The following is a 24,543-nucleotide window of genomic DNA, read 5'->3' as shown; positions in this document are numbered from 1 at the left end:
ATATAACCAACACATAGTAGCACATGTTCTGTAAAGTAAGTTTACTTTTTACAGTGTTCTTTGCTTTTTTCAAACCTCTATGGTATAAAAATTGACTTGCTTAGTTTATATGTCAAGAAGCATATTTTCAGTTGCATTTTAAGTATCTTTTTTTTGTTCTCTGCTGCTAAAATATATGTATTTTAAGTCATCCATTCAACACATCATTCAGCGCTAGTGAAACAAGTTAACCTGTCTTAGGGATTTTCTGAGCTGTGAAAAAATACTAAAAATCTAGTCCAGGGATTGACAGACTTCCTATAGAGCACTTCCTATAATTAGTAAATGTCTCAGAGGCCTTGCAAGCCACTTCATCTCTGTCTTAAGTCTCCAACTCTGCCCTTTCCCTTGTAGAAAGCAGTCACAGACAGGATGTAAATACCTGATCACATCTGTGTTCCAATAAAACTTACGTAAAAAGACAAAGAGCAGGCCAGATTTATACTGCAAACAGACCCCCTGATAACTTGGGTGACTTCCCTTAAGTGCCACAGTTTTTCATTAACAAGGTTGAGACAAAACAGGTCATCAAGATCCAAGAACAGTGGTCCTCAGACAAAGAGGCTTCGATAGTAATATGTTTATTGCATCATCCATTTAAGGGTGCAAGATACAAACACAAAACACTTCTTAATTTAAGGAGAATATGAAAACATCAGGCAATTCCTATAGTACTACTACAAATACAACCTTCACCTACAGTAAAATGAAACCATTTAGTCATTTTGGTCTTCATCCCAGTCTTTCTTCCCACTTGGAGGCTTGGGCCCACCCGCTGGTTTTGCCATGATGATCTGCAAAACAAAATTCACACGAGTACACTTACAAACTCAAGCTTTAGAATGAAGAGAAAGAATATTTTTCTGAGCCTGCTTTGTTATTAAGCTATCATCACCAATGAGCAATCTGTTATTACATCGCATATGGAACACTAGCGTAATGTTGGTTATCATCCAGCAGGTGAGCTTTCTGTTTTGTGGACATTAACAGCAACAAAATTCACATTCATTAGCGGGAGGCCTTCTAAGACATGCATTTCAACAACCCAATGTGCGGAATGTGAGAAACATTTGCATGCATCACTGTCATCAATCAGTTTGGCACCTGATTTGCTATTTATATGAGAGATTCATCTTGCCAACCATCTTTATCCCAATTTCCTTGTGGTTTAGGAGCTTTAGGTCCACCTGCCAGTTTTGCCATTATAATCTAAAGTGGTTGATAGGTAAAATATATATATATATATTAAAGTTCAACAACGATATTTCCTAGTACCCTTTAAGTACAAGAATTGTGTTCATAAACAAAAGTCCTAGCACCTAGCTGCCTAGAAACTTACACGCCAGAAGGCTCATTTATCTAGAATGCACTAACCCACCATTTCATAAGTATGACCATCTAGCGTTTTTAAAGGATTTATGTTTGGGCAGAAAAAAGGTGGTGGTTGCAGCTTTGGGCTCAAATGTATTTGGGAGAAGTTAAAGTTAGTTGGCTTTCCAGAGTAGAACTTCTAAAACCCTGAGAGAGAGATATATATATATAAATGAATTTAGCTTGAGTCTCATGCAACACAAGTCATATCTTCACTACCACCTTCAATAGAGTCCCCCACCCCTTTTCAGAAGCTGCTTTCATGAAGAATTTGAAATTCCTGCAATAACATTTTACCAGTGAGTTAAGTGTTAGTCGCTCAGTCGTGTCCAACTCTTTGCAACCCCATGGACTGCAGCCCATCAGGCTCCTCTATCCATGAGATTTTCCAGGCAAGGACACTGGAGTGGGTTGCCATTTCTTCTCCAGGGGATCTTCCCCCAGGGATTGAACCTGGGTCTTCTGCACTACAGGCAGATTCTTTACCTACTGAGCTACAAGGGAAGCCCATGTAACTACTGGGGATAAATTCAGATTGTATTAAAAGCAGTAAGTAGTATAATTTTAGAACCTAAGTATACTTCAATTAAGAAAACAGACTGATGGGCCTCTTTTCAGAGTTTCTGATTCAGTGGATCTGGGAATGTGTATTTTTAACAAGTTGTTAGGTGATGAGGATACTATGGATTAGGGAACAATTTGAGAACTAGTGAATTAAACACCTGAACAAACACTAATCTAGCCCTACTACACTGTCCAATGCTGAAAACTTTTCAAGTTCTTTTCTAAAATCCATACTATGCAAAATTAGGTACAACTATACTGAAGAGTACAAGCTCATTACAGTTGGATGGGTTCCTCAAGATAGGTATGTAGAGTGCTAACGGCAAAAACAGTGAACATCCTCCCTTAGGGTAAAACTTAACACAGCCTTCCTAGGTTAAACCCCCACATCATAAGTACCTGTGTGAGAAAGGCACTTGTTATTAACACTACTGTCTTGCTTGGCTAACTGGCATGCAAAATATTCCTTAAGAAACTTTTACTGTGAGACTTTCTGCTTATCTCATGCTTCAGTCTATTTAGCTTCTCCTGTCCCCTTCTACTTTTTCTTGGGGCCCCCATTATCTCTGCTTACAAACTCCAAAACCATTTTTTTGTAAAAACTGTATGATGCACTGATGTAAAAATACACAATTACTAAATCCAGTCCATGGATATCCAGTTCCATTCCTGGTCATCTCACATAGCAAAGAGTTCTTTACCGAAGTGAAATCTGTTTTGCTATAATTACAACCAACTGGTCCTTGCTTAGAATAAGTCCCATCTCCTTTCCATCTCTATGTAAAACTCTCTTTCCTTTCCATTTCTACCTAAAATTTGCTTCTCCCAAGATTAATTTGGCATGATTTTCATTTAATGGATTTACACTATGGCTCTAGCAATTAAAATTTTCTACTCAGTATTTAAAAATTATTCATTAGTTAATCACTCCTAGAATTCTAGAAAAAAATAGATTTCATTAAGTTTACTAGAAAACACTTTTGAAAAATTGTGTTTTCTGATTTAACTCAATTCGAAATAGTCTTCACTACTTTTCTTCTTTGCCTAATTCCTCAAAAATATTAGCAGAAATACTATGATAATTTTAACACCTGAGGACCTTAAAACCCCCAAGACAACATCTGTCACAGAACGCTTTTAACCACCAGGCCGGCCCTGTCATCTTCACATTTCCTTGATGGTAGTACAGATAGTGGTCCAGACCTTCCAAGAACCTGAGTGGACGCCTGAAACAGCGCAGTAAGAACCCTATATATATAACAACACTCTGCTTTTTCTCACCTGTACAAGTCTATCAATCAGGTACAATAAGAGTGTATTCAAGTTGGCAGCATCACTACTCCTCTACTTTGGGACTGTGTGCTAAATCACTTCAGTCATGTCTGACTCTCTGCGACCCCATGGACTGTAGTCCACCAGGCTCTTCTGCCCATGGGATTCTCCAGGCAAGAATACTGGAGGGGGTTGCCATTTCCTTCTCCAACTTTGGGACCAGGAAATAAAATATGTTGATCTTATCATTGAAATGGCTAAGAGACAGTGTACACAGCATGGATATGCTGGATGAAGGGACAGTTCATGTCCTGGAGCAGGAGAGCATGAGATTTCATCATGCTACTGATAATGCCATGCAATCTGAAATATATGAATTACATTTTTCTAGAATTTTCCATATAGTAGTCTGGCATAACAGATGACTTGTGGGTAAAATGAAACCACAGAAAGCAAATCTGCAAACAAAGGAGAGAATACTGTAGTCTGTAATGTCTGCTTCAGGGTTTTATGACCCTTCCATATTCCATATGGAACTTCCTCTCTTAAAGAGGGTTTTAAGATAAAGTCTTGAAAACTATGAATCTAAATGAGATTTATTTTACCCATTTCAGTTCCCAAGTGGCAAAGGAGTCTTTCATTGGAAAAATAATTTTAAATTAGCTCAATCAGTAGTTTCAATACAATGTATAACTATAACAGAAAAACAGAACTTTTTTGGGGGGAAGGAGGACTACTTTACTTTGAATAGAGAATATATTTTCATGTTTTAGTCCCATGAAAATATACTTTGAACTACATAAAAATTATTATTTTTAAAGAACAATATTTCATTTCTGACTCACCTGATCCACTCTGAGAACAGTGACGGCAGCATTAGTAGCCAGTTTAATAGCCCAGTATTTTCCCAGGTAAGTATCTAGAACACCAGCTTCCAACATGTCCTTTACAGCAGGAACTTCAGCCTGTCAACACAGAACTGTTTTTATGCTTTCATTCTAAAGGTTTACGTGAAAATACTTATACTCAATAACAGAAACATGGCTACTTAAATAAAACTAGAATAAGTAGCTAGGCAAAGTACTACCCTATGTACACAATAAAGCAGAAGGATAACTAAATTCTCTGTCAGACAAACTGAAAAAGCTGTTGTTAAAATCCTGTGCTCACAAATCAGAACATTTTCTGATTTCCCTTTTAACGTCTATTTTTACATTGTACATTCACAAAATAAAGTTCACTTTTTTTTCTCCCAAATACCTCAATATCTAATCCAACGTTTTTATTTCCTTCTTGATGTACTGCATAGAGTTTAGAGATTACTTCATTGGCCTTAACTCCAGAGTTTTCTGCCAGTGCCCGGGGAATAGCTTCAAATGCCTCTGCAAACTTCTTAATGGCATACTGTTCAAGTCCAGGGCACGTCTAAAACAACAATGTGCTCATTACTCAATTTTATTCAAACAAAAACAAGACAGTCAGTTTATACACAGAAAGCCATGTACCTCTCCATACGATGTGATCTGTTTGGCTAATTCAATTTCTGTTGCTCCACCTCCAGGTACAAGACGTTTATCCTATAACATACGGTTAAAAAAAGTCACCAAGAAGCAATGTCCAGTTTCCTAAATCTTTTCAGATTCCAGCACTCCACCAGACTTAGAGGGTTAAATCTGATTCAGTTACAAATTTTATAAAACTTGAATTCCAATTAAAAAATGGAGTGATCTGGACAAGCTATCTTACCTCACCATTAAGGTCTGGTATATGAAAAAGAAGAATCAAAGTGAAGAATGGGAACAACACTGCAGTTACCTACATTTTCACAGGTCCAGCACCAATAATTTACTGAATAAGAAGCTGAAGTGCAGTGGAAGAAAAACCACCATAAACTCTTTTAGACAGTTAAAAAAGGAAGCCTTGATTAGCTGCTCCTTTTCATATTTCATTTTAGAAAATTCATCAGCAACAAAACACTTAAATGGAGTCTTACGGAAAAAGGTGCTGTGCTTTACACAAGCCACTCATGTTTTTCATTTTGAAGTTCTCAGGATGTTTAGGAGTCTGCCAACTGTGTTTTTGAGGACTTAAAATTACTAAGTTATGATAAATGCTAATACTGACCCTTGTGAGAACTTTGAAAGTATTAACACCATCATCTACTGCCCTCTCTATATCATCCATCAGGTTGTCTGTAGAGCCTCGAAGCACTATGGTAGAAATGGCACCATCTTCCTTTTCTGTCAATAAATTAAATATATATTAGGAGATTAGTAAAAGAAAATGAACTCCCTACACATCAAATATGTACATTTTACCATGACTACTCACCATGCTTAAACACAACCACTTGTGTATCTCCCACCTCTGACAGGTAAACACTGTCACAATGCCCCATTTCTTCAAGGACAGGAGGATTCTGTGAGAAAATGATTCTTGTAATAATCTAAATAGGTTCAACTATCTTTTAATAGTGCCCCAAATACATACCAATCTAGGAAGAGCTGTAGCACCAACTGTTTTGCATAATCTTCTGAGATCCCATTTTGAGTTCAGCCTTTAAAAAACAAAACAAACACCTTAATAGAAGGACATACCATAGTAAAACACAAGAGATTAAACAGGAAACTGTTCATAGGGCCTCAAGTCACCTTCTTTCTTCCCTGAAGGTTCAAGCTCAGAACAGGTTTGGACTGCACTGTGCAATCCAGCCACTTACGTTTATGGAATTATTCTAGAATTGAGAAAGTTTTCAAGTCTCCTTAGGATGTCAAGGGTTTGTAGTTGTAAAACACAAAGGAAGCCCTGGCACATAGAAAACTTTTGCTTTACTTTGGGCAACTGAATGTTCTGTGAGAAAGAGAACAGTGATTTCCTCTGCCCATTATATTAAGAAAGGTGGGAATGGTTAAGTTGTCCAGTGTAATCCATAAACAAAGTTTGTTCCTAACCCCACACTCTAGCTAACAGTGTGTACCAGATTTGTGTCTGGTCTCTTAAGCTCTTCCTCTTGCCTGGAACACTCTTCCCTTGCTCTCTTCTATTAACATCTGTTAACTGGTCCTTCAGCTCTCAGTCTAAAGGTAGGTTTTCTCAGAGATATTTCCTATTTTCCTAGACCAAGTGAAGTCCACTTGCTACGTTATCTAATACCTCATACTCTCCCCTTTTAACATGCTTAACAGTCTTTATGGTGTGCTGAATTTATTTGTTCATTGTTTCACCACCCAAAGTCATTTACAATCTGGAATAACAGATGCAGTCCTCTCTTACCTCACCAACATGATATTGTATTTGTTTGCATAGTGAAGAGCCATGTCTGCCACTCTGCCACCTGTTACTACGACATTTGCACCAGTATCAGCAATAGCTTTGACTTGCGCATCCATGAGATTTTCTTCTCCCTTACTAAAATTCATCAGTTCTTCAGCACTCTTTATCAACACCGTTCCCTAGCAAAATAAGCAAAGATTTTCTCTAAAACCATTTCATCACTTTGGTGTTCAAAGTCACAGAATAACATTAAAGAAACAATTTAAACATGCACATATTATGAAACAGAATATAAAATCTGTACGAAACTAACAGAAATGCAGCTTGCTCCTAGACCAACAACTTCTCCCTCTGCCACACTCAGCACTAATATATTTGCTCTTTGACAGGCACTCTTCATGGAAAAATTAGAGAAACTATACTATGAGAGGTCAAGCAGGTGTCCTGACATCTGTCTTCTGATGTCAACTAACGTACTGAAACAACACTGTGATTCTCAAACTTCCTCTAAAATGTGGACAGAATGACCAGGCCCATTCCACCCCAAACCTGTATAATTTTAAAAGCCACCAACTGCTCAAGATCTCAAGAATTGCAGGGATGAAATCAACAGTGACTTATAAACTTCAGACTTACTATGTATTTTCAAATACAAACTTCCAATTATAACTGTTACTAACTTCAAATTATGTTAGCCTATTTTTGTTTCAGGATGCTCCAGAATTTCAACGTTATTTAAAAAATTGCAATGAACAGCCCACAAATATCATTTTTTCATTGAACATTTAATCTGGTGAATGCCATATTCACTGGATTAAGAGCAAACTCCACCTCAATGTTACTGAAAAGGAAGCCCAAATTTTTACCTTCAAGATTCTGAAATCTACATACCTTAGTTTCTGTTATCATGCCATCAAAAGGACAAGAGTACACTGCTATTTTTGCATCTTTGACAGATGTTACATCACCTTCAGTCTCCTTCTTAAAAACCATGCCATGCAGTACTGAAGAGGAATGCACACCAGAGCCCTGAGGAGTTAGATACCAAAATCATCAATGATTTCATGAAAATAACATCAGGGCTAATTGTCTGCTTCTGCATGTACCAAATATATTCATTACTAAATAATGTACTACAGCAAGGCAGGGACTCTTGGGGATGATACAGTGGTGGACAGTAAAGCACAGCAGTCTGTTCATTGTAGGGATCACCGTGGCAATGAGCCACAGTTACGGACCGGGATCCTGCAGGATACTTGGGGAAAAATCAAAGAACAACTGCTCTAAGCCATTCATTCACTCAGCACCAATATACCAGGCTGGACTGTCAGTGACACGGACAGAACAGGGATCAACGCCAAGTTTTTGATTTCACATGCACACCAGGTAACAGAGAAGGGGAGGCAGCGCATGGATGGTTAGAACACAGCATGTATATCACACACACAGCTAGCACACGTACTTATGTAAGTTAAATTTGACTATGATAACAATCACATGTCAATGTGTAAAACCAACAGTTACAGGTTTTACTGTATCACAATTTTTATCAAGTATATACCTTTTAGATATTAAAAGTATGAATTTTATTACAGAGCAACAGAAAAACTTGAACCACATTCAAAATTCCCTTCTAAGCTCATTTTTATAAATCAGCATATATGAAGAATACAAATATTAGTATTTTGTTTATGCACTAAACCTTCCAACAGTTATGGAAAAGTGATGACAAGAATATGTTGATATCCTTTTAAATTCAAAGTATCACAATCTAGCAATATCAAAATCTTAAATGAAGGCAGGAAGTCTTAAGTGTCTAAAACTTACAAGGTAAAATTTAGATTAACAGTTTTGGGGGAGGGGCAGGGGGAGGAAAAAAGACCTATCTAGATAACACTGATGCATTTCTAAACTTACCAGAATCTTACAAACTCTGATGTTATCAACATTGAAATGGCCAGAGTCAGGAAAAATGGATACTGTTAAGAAAAGAAAGACATATCAAAAGATATATTGGGAAAACAGAGAAAATATCTTAGCCATATGAAGACATTTTAATTTTGGATTTTTTCATTTACTGATATATACTCACCACATGCCTGAGCTATAAGCTTGGCCAGAAACACTTCATTACCATATTGTTTACTCATTACAGAGGTATGAAGTAGAGACGACACTTCATCAACATCCCGTAGATTTTTTGCAGAGCAACATACCAAGTCAGGAAGAATCTCATGAGCTTTTTTGCAGGCTATTTCATAACCTTCTATGACCTTAAATGTAAAGAGTAAAAATACTTCCTCAAAGGACATAATTTTGACGTGTCTTAAAGTATCTCATTTTGGTAACCCTATGGATACAGTATTTTCAATAGAAAAACACAAAGCACACTCCCAGGGTAACATTCATGGCAAAGCCTACTATTTAAGAGTGCAGGCTTTGGTGGCAGCCCACATTTGAACCCCAACTGCCATTATTAGCTACTCGAGCAAGGTTTTTCTAACTTAAGGCTCACTTTCCTTATCTGAAACAAATTGGGATTACTTTTAATAGGCCCCACTCACAGGGTTCTTGTAAGGACAGAATGAGACATTGCATGGGAAGCACATGTACTACAAACCCTGACACAGAGAAAAGTGCACAGTACTAGCTATTCCCATAGTACTGACTTAAGTTTCAAACAGTAGGTATACATACACAAGCAAATTTGAAACAGGGGTAGGTTATAAAATGGACAGTCACCTCTGAAACTGACAGGCCAAGTCTGAGAAGCTCTTCAGCTAATTCCAGAAGAGCTCCAGCAAAAACCAGAACAAAGTTTGTGCCATCTCCAACCTCTTGCTCTTGCATATGAGAGGCCATTACAATCATTTTTGCAGCAGGATGCTGTACCTGGTAGAAGGGGTTTGAATTTAAACAGTAAGTTAAACATTTGACCCTTAAAGCAACATGAAATTTTTCTGTTCCATTTCTTCTTAAACTAACAGACTCCAATCTCCTATGGGTGAAGTAACTCTTCTGATCTCACCTATAGTGTGGTCACAAGAAGACAGTCCAGGTCCCCTTACACCCGTCAGCACGAGTGCACCACCGCAAATGACGGTAACCTCACAGGGCACTTTCTTTCAACGGTCAGTCGCTCAGTATGTACACTGTATACATGAGGTTCCTAACAGTATTATAGGTTCACTAAATTAAAAAAGTAATTCCAACCTAAGGCACTTTTAAAAAAAGGCTTCAGGGGTGCTAAAGTAGATGTCATTTAGCTTGGTGGTAAGTCTCAATATTTATGTATATCCTCATTGAAAGGGGTTATCAATTATGGTCTAAAAAAAGAAAAATATAAAATATTTCTTAAAGTGTATCAAAATTTTAAGTGGTCCTTCCATAGAATTTACGAAGTTTTTTAAAGAAATAAGCAAGGAGTGACAACCGACAGCACTGAGAAAACTAAACAGCTGACACTGGTTTATTATGAAGACACTATCCCCATCATACTTATATGACTCCTGAGAACATCACAGAGTACAATGTTAACCTTCATAATGACAAGTCCCTCTACAAATATCTCGTCGATCTGTTTGTTCAATATTATAACTTTAACACTGTATTATTATTTGCGCTTCCCTTGTGGCTCAGATGGTAAAGAAATCTGCCTGCCATGTGGGAGACCCAGGTTCGATCCCTGGGTTGGGAAGATCCCTTGGAGAAGGCTATGGCAACCCACTCCAGTATTCCCGCCTGAAGAATCCCATGGACAGAGGAGCCTGGTGGGCTACAGTCCATGGGGTCGCAAAGAGTCGGATACAACTGAGCAAGTGACACTCTCATGTCATTATTTAAGAAGCTGGAGAAACGTTAACTTATCTATGGAGTTCTGACTAAAGAATTAACCCTGGTGCTTTAAGAAAAATTCCCTAAGACTGAACATATCCTTCAATTAGCAGCTGGCTGAGGAGTAGTACTCCATGTGTGATCAAGCGCCAGACTGTCCTCATAAACCCGCTGACAGTTATCTATTCTACAGACTCTGTACCATCAAAACTGTAGGTGAACAAAATTCCACCAACTGATTTAATTTCACAAACACAATTAAAACAAACCCATCTTAAAATATCAGCAGTTTCTACATTATAGAATAATTCACTTTAGTGTCACGCTCTAAAGACAACATTCAATTTGATATTATCGGCAAATATATATGTATATTTTATCACAACCAACCTCTTCATAAATAACAGGAGATTTTAACAGGAGCAAAGATGTTAAACATAAAGAGGATTCTCTATAATTAGGAATATCTATACAATGAATTTTCAAGTTGGGAATAAAAAAAAAACCCTTATTATCCAATGTGAATGAAATAAAGGTTATTCGATGTTAGAATACACTGAATTTTTGACATCACCAAAACATTTCTTGGGTTTTTAAAAGAAATAACTTACTTCTAGCTCTCTTAAAATAGTCGCTGCATCGTTTGTCACAAACAATTTCTCCAGGTGGTTGATAACCATTTTGTTCATTCCTCAAAAATAGTTAGAAAAAGAAATCCATCATCACTCAAACCCTTCTCCAGACACCAAAGAAAATCCAGTGAAGAAACACAAATTTGCTATCCATTCCCTGAAATAACTTTGTAAGAACTCAAAACATATTACCTATTCTTAAAGCCACAACCCAATGGCTTCCCCTGCCTGCACAGCTGTATTATTTCTTTCCTGCCAATTTCATATTTTTGTTCAATTTAAATTATATTGAAATGTACAAAGACTAAAATTATTTACTTGAAAGTATATTTGTTTTGCTTATTCCATAAATTTGTATCAATTAATTCAGTTGATGGTGGGAAGCAAGAGAGAATTTTTCTCCCTTAAATTGTCATTTTACGTAAGAGACTGTTCCACAGCTGTAACAATGAACACCAGGTACCACCTCAAAGGTGAAAGCACGATAACTTTTCTATCCTCTCAATAGGACAAAAAGTAACATTTTGATTCCAACTTTCCTAAAAAGATCTGAACTGCTGATTAAAGATTAGGAAAACTGTACAGGAGTTACTGAACTGTGAAATAGTTTTCAACACCATACTGTATTATGGCTAAAACTCTCAATTTACATATAATATCCTCAAATAAGTTTCAAAGAACTACTATATGAAATTCTATTATAGTACTGTATTTTTTAAAACATGAATTTAGAAATTACCATTTGGTCCATATGCTGTACGAGTTGTTTGGGCCAGCTCCTTGCAAGCCTGTATGTTCCTGTACACAGCCTCTTCTAATCCTGAAAAATGCTGTAGAAGAAAACTTCTGAGTAGGCAGGACAGTGAATCTCAATAATTTCTTCATTTTTAAAATGGGAGTAATATAACAGTACCTGTCTCAAAAGACTGTTGATATTATCAAGCAAAATTTATGTATGTAAAGCATGGTGTTTGGTGTTCCTATGATACCACAGATACCATCATAATCTATGATCCATAGATTTGTCCACAAATTGAATGAATAAAGCATGACATTTTTAGGGACAATGGGTACCTACTTACACATCAAAACATAAAGCCTAATTTTTTTAAAGTGTAGTGAAAAGTGCAGAGAAGAGTGCTAAGACTGATTAGAAAAAGCATATGAACCATTGCAGATAAAAATACCTTTCCAGAGTCTACCAATTCTTTCTAAAAGCTGAAATGTGGTATGAATATGATAAAACCTGAGCACTGTAGAGTCAACAGGTCTATGTTCAAAGGGAATTAACATATTTGCCTTATACATTTTTAGAACTAAAGCATACAGATTTTGAATTCTTATTTGAACTGAAACAAACTGCTCGTTTGTACACATTAATTCCAACATGTATATACTGAAAACTGAACTGCTCACAGTATTCAAATTTTCAAGTTTTACAATGAACTTCTTTTAGACATGGGATTTACTTGTGAGTCTCAGATAAATTTCAAGAGCCTCTGTTCATGCGAACATTTTTTTAGAGCTGCTTTGCCTGACAAGAGTAGGCATTTACCACAAGTGGTTATTTAAAATTTAAGTAATTAAAAACTCAGTCCCACAACTGCACTAGACACAGTTCAAATGCCCAGTAGCTACATGTGACTAGTGGATACCACACTGGATAATGCTGATACAAAACACTTCCATCATAGCAGACAGACAAAACTGCCTTATACTCTCCTTTTTTCCCTCACTCCCATTCTCTGAGGAACAGCCACTCTGATCATAAATCAGATCCTACCCAACAGTTCAATGACTTTCCCTCACTCTGAGGATAAAATGTAAATCCCCTGTAAAGGCTACAAGGTCCTACACCCTCTAATCCTTGCCAACAACTCTTCTAATTTCATCTCTTACCATTCTTGCCCTCCCTTGCTAAGCTTCAGTCTCATCTTTTTCCTTACTGTTTCAACAAGTCAAACTCACTTCATCCGGAGTTTGGTCCCTTATTGGTCCTTTAGCCTGAAACATTTCTGCCTTTAATCTTGGCCACTAAGCACAGAGCTGAGAGTTCTTTCCTTAACATCTTATTTATTGTTCTACCCCAAACTTTCCCTTTTAAATTTTTTTTTAGAGGCGCACTTTCAATTTCCTTTATCATTATTTGAAATTATCCTTTTGCTTATTTGGTCAGTTATTTCTGCCTCAGAAGAATAAAAAAATATGGACACTTTCCAGCCTTTAAAAAAAAGTGAGTTCATGTCATTTTCAGCAAAGCTCTTTCACCAATACTTACAGTAAACCTCCTTACCTACTACAGTCACGTTATCCCCAAAGTGCATCCTTGCCAACAAGAAACCTAGCTCCCTCAAACTGTTATCACAAATGGAACCACACTATCTACACTCCTTTAAGCACAGAAAGTCTGGGGGACAATAAGGGAACACAACTATTTGAACATAAGAGACACTTACAGTAGTGTGTCTAAGACATTTTTTTAAAAAAACATGCTGTTGAAATTACTTTCAAGCTCTCGCCATAAAACAAAAGCTTTACTTAAGTCAGGGTGTCACTTACTTTGTTGGTTACAACTATTTCCGTCCAATCTCCCCAACTGAAAGATGAGGAAAGTAAGACCCAGAGAATTAAGTTTTACCTCAAGCTGGCTAAGTTCAGACCAGAACCCACTGGGATTGTAACTAAGGTTTATCCTATTACAATGCACTATTTCTGTGAACTAAAAGGGGAGCCCGCCGTTTCTCCTTTGCAAGAGTTGCCTCGTCCCTCTCCTTCCCGGACCACCCGCTCCTGGAGCCGTTTCGCAGTACCCAAAGCAACTTCACCTACGTTATTTCACCTACTTCGCGCCTCACAAAGGAGAACCTCCTCACTCCCGTTTTACTGACGGAGGAAAAATGCAAAGAGCGGCCTTCATACCCTGTGCGGCTACAAAGCACAGAACGCGCTGCCTGCGGCCTCGTCGCCCACTCGCCGTTTCTGGCCGCTTGTCCCCTCTGCTGGGTTCGTAAAAAAAAAAAACCGAAATGCCCGCGGCCCTCGGCGGCCGAGCTCTCCCGAGAACACCTCCCTTTCTGGAATCTTCTTTCCCTCCGATCGCTATGTCGGGTGGGCACGCCGGGCACGTTCGTAGGTTTCTCTTCTTGGCTGCGGCCGCCGCGGCTCTCCCACCTCACTCCCCCTTCCTCCTTTTCTTACCTTCGCTCCCTCCTTGAGCATTTGGGCAAAGCCCGGGGCCTTGGGGACGTGGAGCGCCATGACCAGTCTGCAGGGAGCCGTTCACGCGCCCTCTCAGAAGATCCTGGAGGAAGCGACAGGCGCGCACAGCTTTCTGGGAACGTAGCGTGCGGCCGGCTCACGCTCCTCCTCTCTCTTCAGCCGGACCCGCCTCTTCCCCCGACGGCCTAGTCTATGAAGTCTCGCGAGAAGGAGCAGTTCGCGCCGCCAGAACTGAATTGACGATTCTCGATCTGGTCGATCGATGGGGCGGCTCGGTCGGGCTGGGCCTTCTGTCTTCCGGCCGACGCACGTGTAGGCTGCCTGGCGGATGTGGCTCGCTGCCGGAGGTTTGTTCCCTTCGCTTAGACTCACAGGCTCTGTGCTGGGGACTTTTGAGTTTTGTCAGTTTTGTCCTTGAGTTTTGCCACTCCTTCCAAGAGTAGCTTCCGTGTAAATCTTCCAGAGCTTCCCACGATATCAGCCAGGTGGGCACCCCTTTTTTTCCGAGGCCGAGCACCTGCCTTCATCCTCCAAATCTGTGGTTGAACTTGCGCTCAGACTTGGGCCCTGTAGCAGCTCTAGGGACTTGAAGGTGATAAATGAAAATCTGAAAGGAAAACTACGTACTGAGTGCTCGTATGTGCCAGGCCCCGTTATTTCCTTTATGTTTGGTATCTTAGCTAGTGGTCAATCTTTTATTAAGTACTTCCTTTTGCAATTTACAAAAGGTAGTTTGTACAAGATCACAGCGCTAGTAGTGTTAAAACTAGGATTTCTACCCAGATTAGATTGCAAAATGCACTTCGTTAGACAACTGTATTCCCCTTTCCTCCTTTTTTTTTCTTCTGTTTTTTGGCCGCCCCACAGGCATGTGAGATCTTGGTTCCCCTAACAGGAGTGGAACCCCGCCTCCCCTGCAGTGGAAGCATGATGTCTTAACCACTGGAACACCAGGAAAATCCCTTTCCTGCTTTTTCTTGGAACTATAAACCCCTTTTACTTTCCCACAGTCCTTTAAAACCTGACCTCAGTGTCATCCCACATCAGCACATGACTGATTTCAAAAGACTGAATGAAGACAGAATACTTCAAAGAATAATTTCACACAGTGAAAGTAATCCACTCTCCTAGTAGAAAATATAGACAACTGAGTAGAACGTTTGGCTTGTCTTTTGTTCCTTGGTCAGACACTTGCAAATGATTTATTTTCCTTAAATCGGGACAGATTTAGTGTGTCTTAAGGAATAATCAAATGTGTTACATGTACTATAACTTTTTCTAATTAGCACTTAAATGCGTAATTATTAAAAAATATTTTTGCCAGCCATCTCAAACAAACTGTATGTGAACCACCTTTTGGGAAACATTCAGCGATCCTCAAAGGGTGGTCCAAGGACAATGGGAGATTTCCTTACGGTTTAGACAATAAATAAATGAAAACTAATTCATCTAACTCAAAAAGACCATTGCTTATAAACATAACCAGCAACAACAACAAAACTGAAAGAGATTAAAGATGACAATAAAATTTTAATAATAATTAAGGTATCAAGTCTTGGTAGAGACCATGGTAGATAATTCGAGGATAAAACTATTGATGAATCAAATTTCCATGGTAAGTTTTAATAAAACATTGATCTGGGGACTTCCCTGTCAGTCCAGTGATTAAGACTCCACTTTGACTGCAGGGGGCGTGGGTTTGATTCCTGTTAGGGAACTAAGAACCTGCATTCCTTAGCAACACTGCCAAAAATAGTAATAAAAATAACAATAACAATAACAAAGTTTGAAAATTGATATTAATTTTAGTAAATTAAAAAGGAAATGGGAAGGATTAAATCAGTTAAAATCTTCTGTATGGTGATTGATCAAGAATTAAATTGATTTAATTGCTAAGAAGAATGCTTTTTAGATAATTCATTTTGTGTTACTTGGAGTAGATGGTGTATTCATAATTGTGAAATTAAAAGCTCAAGGGCAAAATTTCCACTGGATCCAAATAATTAGCCAAATATTCCTCGCCCAGACTAAAAAGTAAACACACTCAGTATGGCTCGGGGGCTGGGTCCTGGTCCCTGCTTATGGCACCTGTATCTTTGCCCTGTTGGCCTTCCTCTCTGTCTTCTGGCCACAGAAGCCTGAATAGTTCATCCTGTCTGCTTTACCTCCTCTGCTTCAAGGTCTCAGGCTCTGCTCTGCTCTACCTAGAATGCTCACCTGCTCCCTTTTGGCTGAGTTAGTTCTACTTCAGTAAACAAACGCTTATGTTAGAAAGCCTTTGATGACTCCCAAGACATTCTCTGTGAGTCATTCTCACAGCTTCCGTGCTTCTTCATAGCACTTATCCTGGTTATGACAAAATTTGTTGCAGTCTTTCCCAACTGGTAGGTAGGCACTGTATTGCCAGCGTATATCACTGAACATTGCATGAAGCAGAGACTTATTGGATGGCTAAATGGGTGTCTGCATGTTACTGAAAGGTGTGGGGTCTGGCTGCTCACTGCTCAAAAGCCAATAAACAGGCCAGGTTGGTGGAAAGGAAAGTTTGCTTTATTTCAGATGCTGACAGCTGGGCAGGAGGGTGGACCTCTATCCCAAGGCCGACTCACCTCGCTGGCAGCCGGTGGGGCAAGAGGTTTTATAGACAGAAGAAGAGGGCTATGTGCAGAAACATCACAGTCAGCTCTGACAGTCATCTTCAAGTTGGTCAGCAGTGGTCTGACTAGTGTCATCTTGGTGGTTTTAGGTACAATTAATATTCAGTTCTAGGGCGGGTTGGTTTCCACTGTGTTGAGGCCAATTCTCGGAATTGTGGCAGCCCATGTCATGGCTACAGTCTGGTCATCAGGTAATTAACTTCTCCACCTGGTAGGGGTTTCAGAATCTATAAGACAGTTCACAAGATATGGCTCAGAATTTTCTCTACAGTGTTAGAGAAAGAACTAAAGGTCCTTGACTATGCTTAATGAGTATATTATTATTATTTGTTCTCCTTTGACTGTTTCCCTGTTTCCACATGTTCTCATTTCTCTGATTAAACTTATGCTTTGACTAAAGTTTTCCACAAACAAAAGTCAGGCTGAGGACACGGGGTGGGGTGGGGAAGGCCCATCACATCCTGCTCCTTTTTATGAAGAGAAGACCAAGAATTGGAAGATGAGGTTTCTAGTCATCTCTACATGCTGTGAAACCAGAAAACAACACAAAGCAATCAAGAGGGTTTGCTCAGGAGCTTGCAAAGGCCAGGGAGACACAGTTCGGTCCCTAGCATTCTCTGTGCTTATAGGAACATTTTTGTCCTGATTACTTTAGCTGGTAAATCAGATGAGGTTTGCGTTGATGAACGTATTGTCCTTATCAGATCACCACCTATCAGCTTAGGTGTTGGACCACCTTTCTGTCATTTGAGGAATTTATTCTGTGGATCCCATAGTAGGAAGAACTGTTCAAACATCTCGTCTGTTAAAGAACAAATGAAGACATTCCTTAAGCCTCAAGTCACCAGGAGCCACTTTTATGGGGGCATGCTGAATGGTAAATTTGTCACCAACTTGATTTGCATTTAGAGGCTGCTTTTTCACATGGGGTAAACCTGGAGAGGTGACTTCCCTCTATTCTGAGAGTACTGGTCTATGAGTTAGGCTCTCTGAGGTTGCAAGGAAACAAAATGCTGAGATCACTTGGGGTGGTTATTAAGAATCACAAAAAAGTAAGAAATTGCACAAATATCTAAGAGCCAGATGACTTTTCATGTATATAGATAGGGTATCTCTGAGTTACCAATCTCATATCTTAGTTTATCGCTGTTTCTATGCATTCCACCAAGCTGGCATTTGATTCTCTTTATCTCTTTCAGCTGATTTTTCTTCTTTCTACATCTTAGCTTTGGCTGGCATCCTTTTCTCTATGTCTTTTAGTTTTCCCACCCCCTTCAGAATGAGTCTCTGTGTGTTTCATTCTTAAACATCCCCCAAAAAGGGTCTGGTTCATTCAATATATTGCTATCTAACAACTCTCCCCCCACCCCAGGTTTGACTGAATTCTCATCAAGGATACTACAAGCTTCTGTGGCTGCCTAGGCTGAAACAAGACTTCCTGGTGCACTTAATGGTGACCAGTGGACTAGGATCATCTGTGACTTTAGTATAAAGAAAGCTTTGCAGCTGTTTTGTGTGAAAATGAGCTCTGCATGTGCCTGACATTCAGAGTTTCATCACTAGTCCAGTCAATTTGTCCAAGGCTAGGCTGTAGTTAGCGTCTCCCTTAAAGCCTTTCTGGATCCACGCAAAGTAAAAAGAAATGTATATTTAATTGTAGGCTTCCCAGGTGGCGCTAGTGGTAAAGAATCCACCTGCCAATCCAGAAGAGTCAAGAGACAAGGGTTCAATCCCTAGTTTGGGAAGATCCCCTGGAGGAGAAAATGGCAACCCACTGCAGTATTCTTGCCTGAAAAATTCCATGGATAGAGGAACCTGGCGGGTTATAGTCCATGGGATCACAAAGAGCTGGACACACAGCACACGCAGCACAACACACAGTTAATCACTTCTTGGTTATTACCATTCTGAGAATGGAGGTCGTGGACTGGATGAAAGTGATCGTTTCCCCCTCACTGTAAATGTTGGCTTAGTTGTCCCATGACTATTTATAATTGAACTGGTTCAGTTACAGGGATGAGAAAGGTGAAATGGAGTGAAACAATGTATTTAAATTCTATTCTGAGGCCTTAGATCTCTAGAGATTGATGAAATCTCTTAGATGACTTGAGAGAGAAGTTCCCCTTCAGCTGTTATGAATGGATTGTTGATAAACTAAAACTATGTTTATCAGTCCCTCTCTTAGTAAAATTAGAAGTTACTGCCTTAGTTCTGCTAGATTGGCACGCTGGTGTGGTTCTCAGACCAGAGAGCTGAAACTGTATGTCCAGGTTTCCTTGCAGTTATATACGGATGTGAGAGATGGACCATAAAGAAGGCTGAGCACTGAAGAATTGATGCTTTTGAACTGTGGTGCTGGAGAAGACTCTTGAGAGTTTCTTGGACTGTGAGGAGATCCAACCAGTCCATCCTAAAGGAAATCAATCCTTAATATTCATTGGAAGGACTGATGCTGAAGCTGAAACTCCACTTTGGCCACCTGATGGGAAGAGCTGACTCACTGGAAAAGACCCTGATGCTGGGAAAGATTGAGGGCAGGTGGAGAAGGGGGCACCAGAGGATGAGATGGTTGGATGGCATCACCAACTCAAAGACCATGAGTTGGAGCAAACTCTGGGAGATAGTGAAGGACAGGGAAGCCTGAGTGACTGAACAACAGCAACTTGCAGTTATGATTCAGGACATAAATAAGTCTCCACCAGTCAGAGACCTTATGTGAGGGTTGCAAGGTGGTGGGGAGACAGAGTCTATTTTCATGCTGCTTTGCTCTTCCAGCAAGCAGAGTCATGAGCCGATGCCGTTTTGGCATTACTGGTCCACTAGTTACTCTGCGTGCAGGGGCAGCTGTGGTGATGGCGAAGGCTTCTTATCCTGGCTTCCTGCTCTTTGCATCACAGCTGCAGTGGTGTGTTCTTGATCTCAGGCTGTCCAGTGGTGAGTCCTGATTCCAACCTTTCTGATCATACAGGAAATATAAGCTCCCAAGGTGGGTCAGTTCTGAGACACCTAGGATTTATTCCTGGAGGCCCACCTGAGAACTTGCTTCTCCATTCGTCCATGGTGGACTTCTGAAGCATCTGATTCCTTGTATGAAACCTTTTCTGTTTCTGATATCTAGAGTGGTTTCTGTTTCCTACATGGAATGCAGATGGAAGCAATTGCTGTGTTTGTGATAGTGGGTGGGCTGAGGGCTGATAGGTTAGGAGTCCTCAACTGAGACAATTATTATTCTCCAAGAGGCTACCTGGATTCGTATTCTTGGAAATGAGAGTTCCAAGAAAGCAAGCAGAAATGGGCAAGGGCCTTGTCAAATCTGCTGCTATCACACTGGCCAAAGTAGGTCCATGCCCAGGGTCAGTATAGGAGGGCAGCCTCAAAGGGTGTAGACAGAAGGAAGCATGAAAATTGAGGACAAGCGTGCAGTCAGTGTACCAAAGGAACCAATTTACTGTGTAGGATTCACTGGAAAGCAGCATTGCTTAAATTAAAATTTTCTTTTAGTGCACAACTGATATTTTTTGTTTCCTTGAGCTGCAGTGAATGGCTGCTAACATCTATATTGAAAAGATTCAGGCTGAAAATTAGCATGGTAGTTCTTTGCACTGTAGAACTTTGGTGTCTTAGTTCAGTTTAGATCAGTCGCTCAGTTCTGTCCGACTCTTTGCGACCCCATGAATCACAGCATGCCAGGCCTCCCTGTCCACCACCAACTCCCAGAGTTCACCCAAACTCATGTCCATCAAGTCGATGATGCCATCCAGCCATCTCATCCTCTGTCGTCCCCTTCTCCTCCTGCTTCCAAATCCCTTGCAGCATCAGAGTCTTTTCCAATGAGTCAACTCTTCCCATGAGGTGGCCAAAGTACTGGAGTTTCAGCCTTAGCATCATTCCTTCCAAAGAACACCCAGGACTAATCTCTTAGAATGGACTGGTTGGCTCTCCTTGCAGTCCAAGGGACTCTCAAGAGTCTTCTCCAACACCACAGTTCAAAAGCATCAATTCTTCGGTGCTCAGCTTTCTTCACAGTCCAACTCTCACATCCATACATGACTGCTGGAAAAACCATAGCCTTGACTAAACGGACCTTTGTTGGCAAAGTAATGTCTCTGCTTTTGAATATGCTATCCAGGTTGGTCAAAACTTTCCTTCCAAGGAGTAAGCCTCTTTTAATTTCATGGCTGCAGTCACCATCTGCAGTGATTTTGGAGCCCCAAAAATAAAGTCTGACACTATTTCCACTGTTTCCCCATCTATTTCCCATGAAGTGATGGGACCGGATGCCATGATCTTTGTTTTCTGAATGTTGAGCTTTAAGCCAACTTTTTCACTCCCCTCTTTCACTTTCATCAAGAGGCTTTTTAGTTCCTCTTCACTTTCTGCCATAAGGATGGTGTCATCTGCATATCTGAGGTTATTGATATTTCTCCCGGAAATCTTGATTCCAGCTTGTGATTCTTCTAGCCCAGTGTTTCTCATGATGTACTCTGCATATAAGTTAAATAAGCAGGGTGACAATATACAGCCTTGACAAACTCCTTTTCCTATTTGGACCCAGTCTGTTGTTCCATGTCCAGTTCTAACTGTTGCTTCCTGACTTGTATATAGGTTTCTCAAGAGGCAGGTCAGGTGGTCTGGTATTCCCATCTCTTTCAGAATTTTCCACAGTTTATTGTGATCTACACAGTCAAACGCTTTGGCATAGTCAATAAAGCAGAAATAGATGTTTTTCCAGAACTCTCTTGCTTTTTCGATGATCCAGCAGATGTTGGCAATTTGATCTCTGGTTCCTCTGCCTTTTCTAAAACCAGCTTGAACATCTGGAAGTTCACAGTTCACATATTGCTGAAGCCTGGCTTGGAGAATTTTGAGCGTTACTTTACTAGCGTGTGAGATGAATGCAATTGTGCGGTAGTTTGAGTCTTACTTTTCCCTTTATTTATATTTTGAAGAGATGCAGAACTTTTAAGGAGGCACAATATTGGTGCTTCCTGAAGATATTGAGATGTTTGCCTTGGTTAGTTCCTCAACTTTCTCAGCTTTTACTTGACTACACAGACTATCTTCACCCTGAATTCTTGTTTGAGAATATAACTTTTAACCATCTTTTATCAAGTTCTTATCAAAAGCTCAGTTGCAAAAATTAACATTTGAGGGAAATTCCATTTAGGTAATAAGTTTTGCCCTGGGATCAAGCCAGAGAATCAACATTCTAGTTCTTTGGAGGACTGAGTCTGACAAAATGCATTTTTGGTATCATACCATTATCTTATATGGGTTGGCCAAAAAGTTCGTTAGGTTTTTTCCCATAATGTTATCATGGAGTAGCAAAGGAATAAAGAATAGTAAAGGAACGGCCAGTTGTAACAGCTTCTTAACTTTATTCTGGGCCTGTTTTTGTGGATGTCAAGCATTTCGTTACACAATATCCTTTTTATATGCGTGTGTGTTTAGTCGTGCCTGACTTTTTTTGGCCGTATGGACTGTAGCCCACCAGGCTTCTCTGTCCATGGGATTTTCCAGGCAAGAATACTAGAGTGGATTGCCATTTCCTCCTCCAGGGGATTTTTCCAATCCGGGGATTGAACCTGTGGCTCCTGCAGTTCCTGCATTGGCAGGTGGATTCTCTACCACTGAGTCACCTGGGAAGCCCTTTTTATATGTCCTGTGGGGAAAATTAATCATTCAACCATTGTTTTTATCTTATGATCCCAATGAGTCCTACAAATTCTTCATTTCTCTGTTAAATTACTAGAAACTTTGAGCCAGTGTGTAGCACAGCTCTACCAACTATATGGTGTGACGTTTCTGTAGACTACTCACTAGTTGGTTTTATTGTTTTCTTCTTTCTTATTTTGCCCAGACCATCTCAACTTAAAAAAAAATCTTTATCAATGTTATTTATTTTTATAAGTCACATCAAATCCTTTATGGTATGAGCTGAGTATTTTTTAAAGTGCTAGTTTATGGGTTTACAGATACGTTAGGGATGATTAAAGGAGTTAGAGGCTTTATTGCAGAATGACCTTTTCCCTTTCTTTCTTCCTTCGTTTCTTTTCTTACTAATTTAAATAGAGAAATTGACAGTTTTGCTAGAAACACTACTACACTATAAGTAACACAAAACCAAAGTGTAAAACAAGCTTGAGACCTTCTTACATAACCATACATTAATTCCATTGAAAACAATGAAGGGCTGGGACTTCCTTGGCAGTCCAGTGGTTAAAACTTCGTGCTTCCATTTAGGAAGGTGCAGGTTCCATCCTTGTTCAGAGAATTAAGGTCCCAGGTCCCACATGACATGGGGGGAATCAAGGATGATTGTAGAATTATTTTCTTAAAACACACACATTCATTAATTCATGTAAAACAGGGCCCAATTTTGTCTAGTTATTTAGCACATGAGCTAGTACTTATTTCTGTGGCTGGATTAGCAAGGTTGCTTGATATTTCAAATGCTTATCGGCCATCATCATTCTCACTGGTCCTATTCTTAATGTTTTGGCTATTTTTGTTACAATGATTTCTACTGGGATTTTCATTAGGATCAGTCATTAGTCTCAGGGGAATAAAATTAAGAAGGATCTATGTGTCTATTTATGAAATGGTTGGGTAGAGCAACTACATTTTCTCATTGCTATCTGACGGGGATGTTTTCTCTTCCTTAACAGACATTCAGTCTTCTGAATCTATTCCAAGCTGCACTGCTGAGATGAAAGTTAAATTGCTTCAGGAATCTTGATGAAGAAGAAGGAGACAGGCTACCAAAAGTCCCTTCCAATATATATACATATATGTATTTTTGTTTTGGTCCCCCTACGACATCATCCAGGGATCTTTGACAACTTAAGAAAACAGTTTAACAACAGTTAGAAATTAACTTCCTGAGATGAATAAGGAAATGTACTTAGAAAGGCTAGAAAGCAATACGTGTTAGAACATGCAAGGCAAGGTTTGAAGCATGTAAAAACACACAGTCACTCAAGATGATTCTCATACTTTGCAAAAATTACAAAGGAAAAAGGAAAAAAAAAGTAGCAAGGAAAATACGTGTCTCTAAGCCTATGCACTTTCTCCTTACTTGAAATCTGGAATGACTCTTAGGCCTTTGCTTGGGGCCTTTGGACTGAGAATTGTGAAATAATGCAGCTCATTCCTAGAAGCTTTATCTTGTGGTTTCTCAGACAGATCAAATGCCAACAGGTGTGGGCAAACGCAAGCCAAGAACAATCAGACCAAGTGACAGATAACAGCCAGACAGACAAGGACACGACATACTTAAAGGAAATTTGAAAAACTAGAGAAACATAATTGGGGCTATTTAGTGAAGCCATTGCATATATCAGTGTTTTAAAGTGATCATTGGCTATAAATAAAGAAAATAACAATTCTTGCATTTCTTTAAGTGGTCATTGAGTATATGAAATACATTTAAGTTCTGTCAAAAACAATGGCAAATTTTGGAACATTTTCTGATTTTGGTTCTTGATGGCGCTTCACTTGTCTGGAAAATTCGTTTGTAAAAACAACCTCATTCCTCTCATATTATATATGACTGAAAGGCCATTGTATTTAACATGTGTGTGTGTGTGTGTGTGTGTGTGTGTGTGTGCATGCTCAGTAGCTAGTCATGCCTAACCCTTTGTGGACCCCCTGGACTGTAGCCCACCAGGCTCCTCCATCCA

The 24,543-nt window shown here is 39.5% G+C and overlaps 1 protein-coding gene and 1 long non-coding RNA gene across 3 annotated transcripts; one reads left to right on the top strand and one right to left on the bottom strand.

Moving 5' to 3' along the window:
• Window positions 1–579: 579 nt before the first annotated feature.
• Window positions 580–14,340, bottom strand: CCT8 (chaperonin containing TCP1 subunit 8). 2 transcript variants are annotated; one of them, XM_070367337.1, is made up of 16 exons: window positions 14,184–14,340; window positions 11,725–11,815; window positions 10,965–11,044; window positions 9,262–9,411; window positions 8,612–8,792; window positions 8,437–8,498; window positions 7,411–7,548; window positions 6,520–6,698; window positions 5,737–5,803; window positions 5,578–5,665; window positions 5,371–5,486; window positions 4,752–4,823; window positions 4,507–4,671; window positions 4,092–4,211; window positions 1,144–1,248; window positions 580–833 (listed from the first exon to the last, which is right to left on the bottom strand). In XM_070367337.1, exons 1-15 carry the CDS (start codon window positions 14,241–14,243, stop codon window positions 1,156–1,158), a joined length of 1,662 nt encoding a protein of 553 aa, XP_070223438.1. In that variant the 5' UTR covers window positions 14,244–14,340; the 3' UTR covers window positions 580–833; window positions 1,144–1,155. The 2 variants fall into 2 exon arrangements, with proteins under 2 accessions (XP_070223438.1, XP_005907887.2); XM_005907825.3 differs by lacking the exon at window positions 1,144–1,248.
• A 73-nt stretch (window positions 14,341–14,413) lies between these two features.
• LOC106701442 (uncharacterized) lies at window positions 14,414–24,248 on the top strand. The gene is made up of 2 exons (XR_001351873.2): window positions 14,414–14,551; window positions 23,530–24,248. It is a non-coding gene; the product is annotated as an uncharacterized lncRNA (long non-coding RNA).
• Window positions 24,249–24,543: the final 295 nt, after the last annotated feature.

This window comes from Bos mutus, chromosome 1 (genome assembly GCF_027580195.1).
Source record: "Bos mutus isolate GX-2022 chromosome 1, NWIPB_WYAK_1.1, whole genome shotgun sequence".
Taxonomy (NCBI): domain Eukaryota; kingdom Metazoa; phylum Chordata; class Mammalia; order Artiodactyla; family Bovidae; genus Bos; species Bos mutus.
This window is presented reverse-complemented; position numbering and strand designations above follow the sequence as displayed.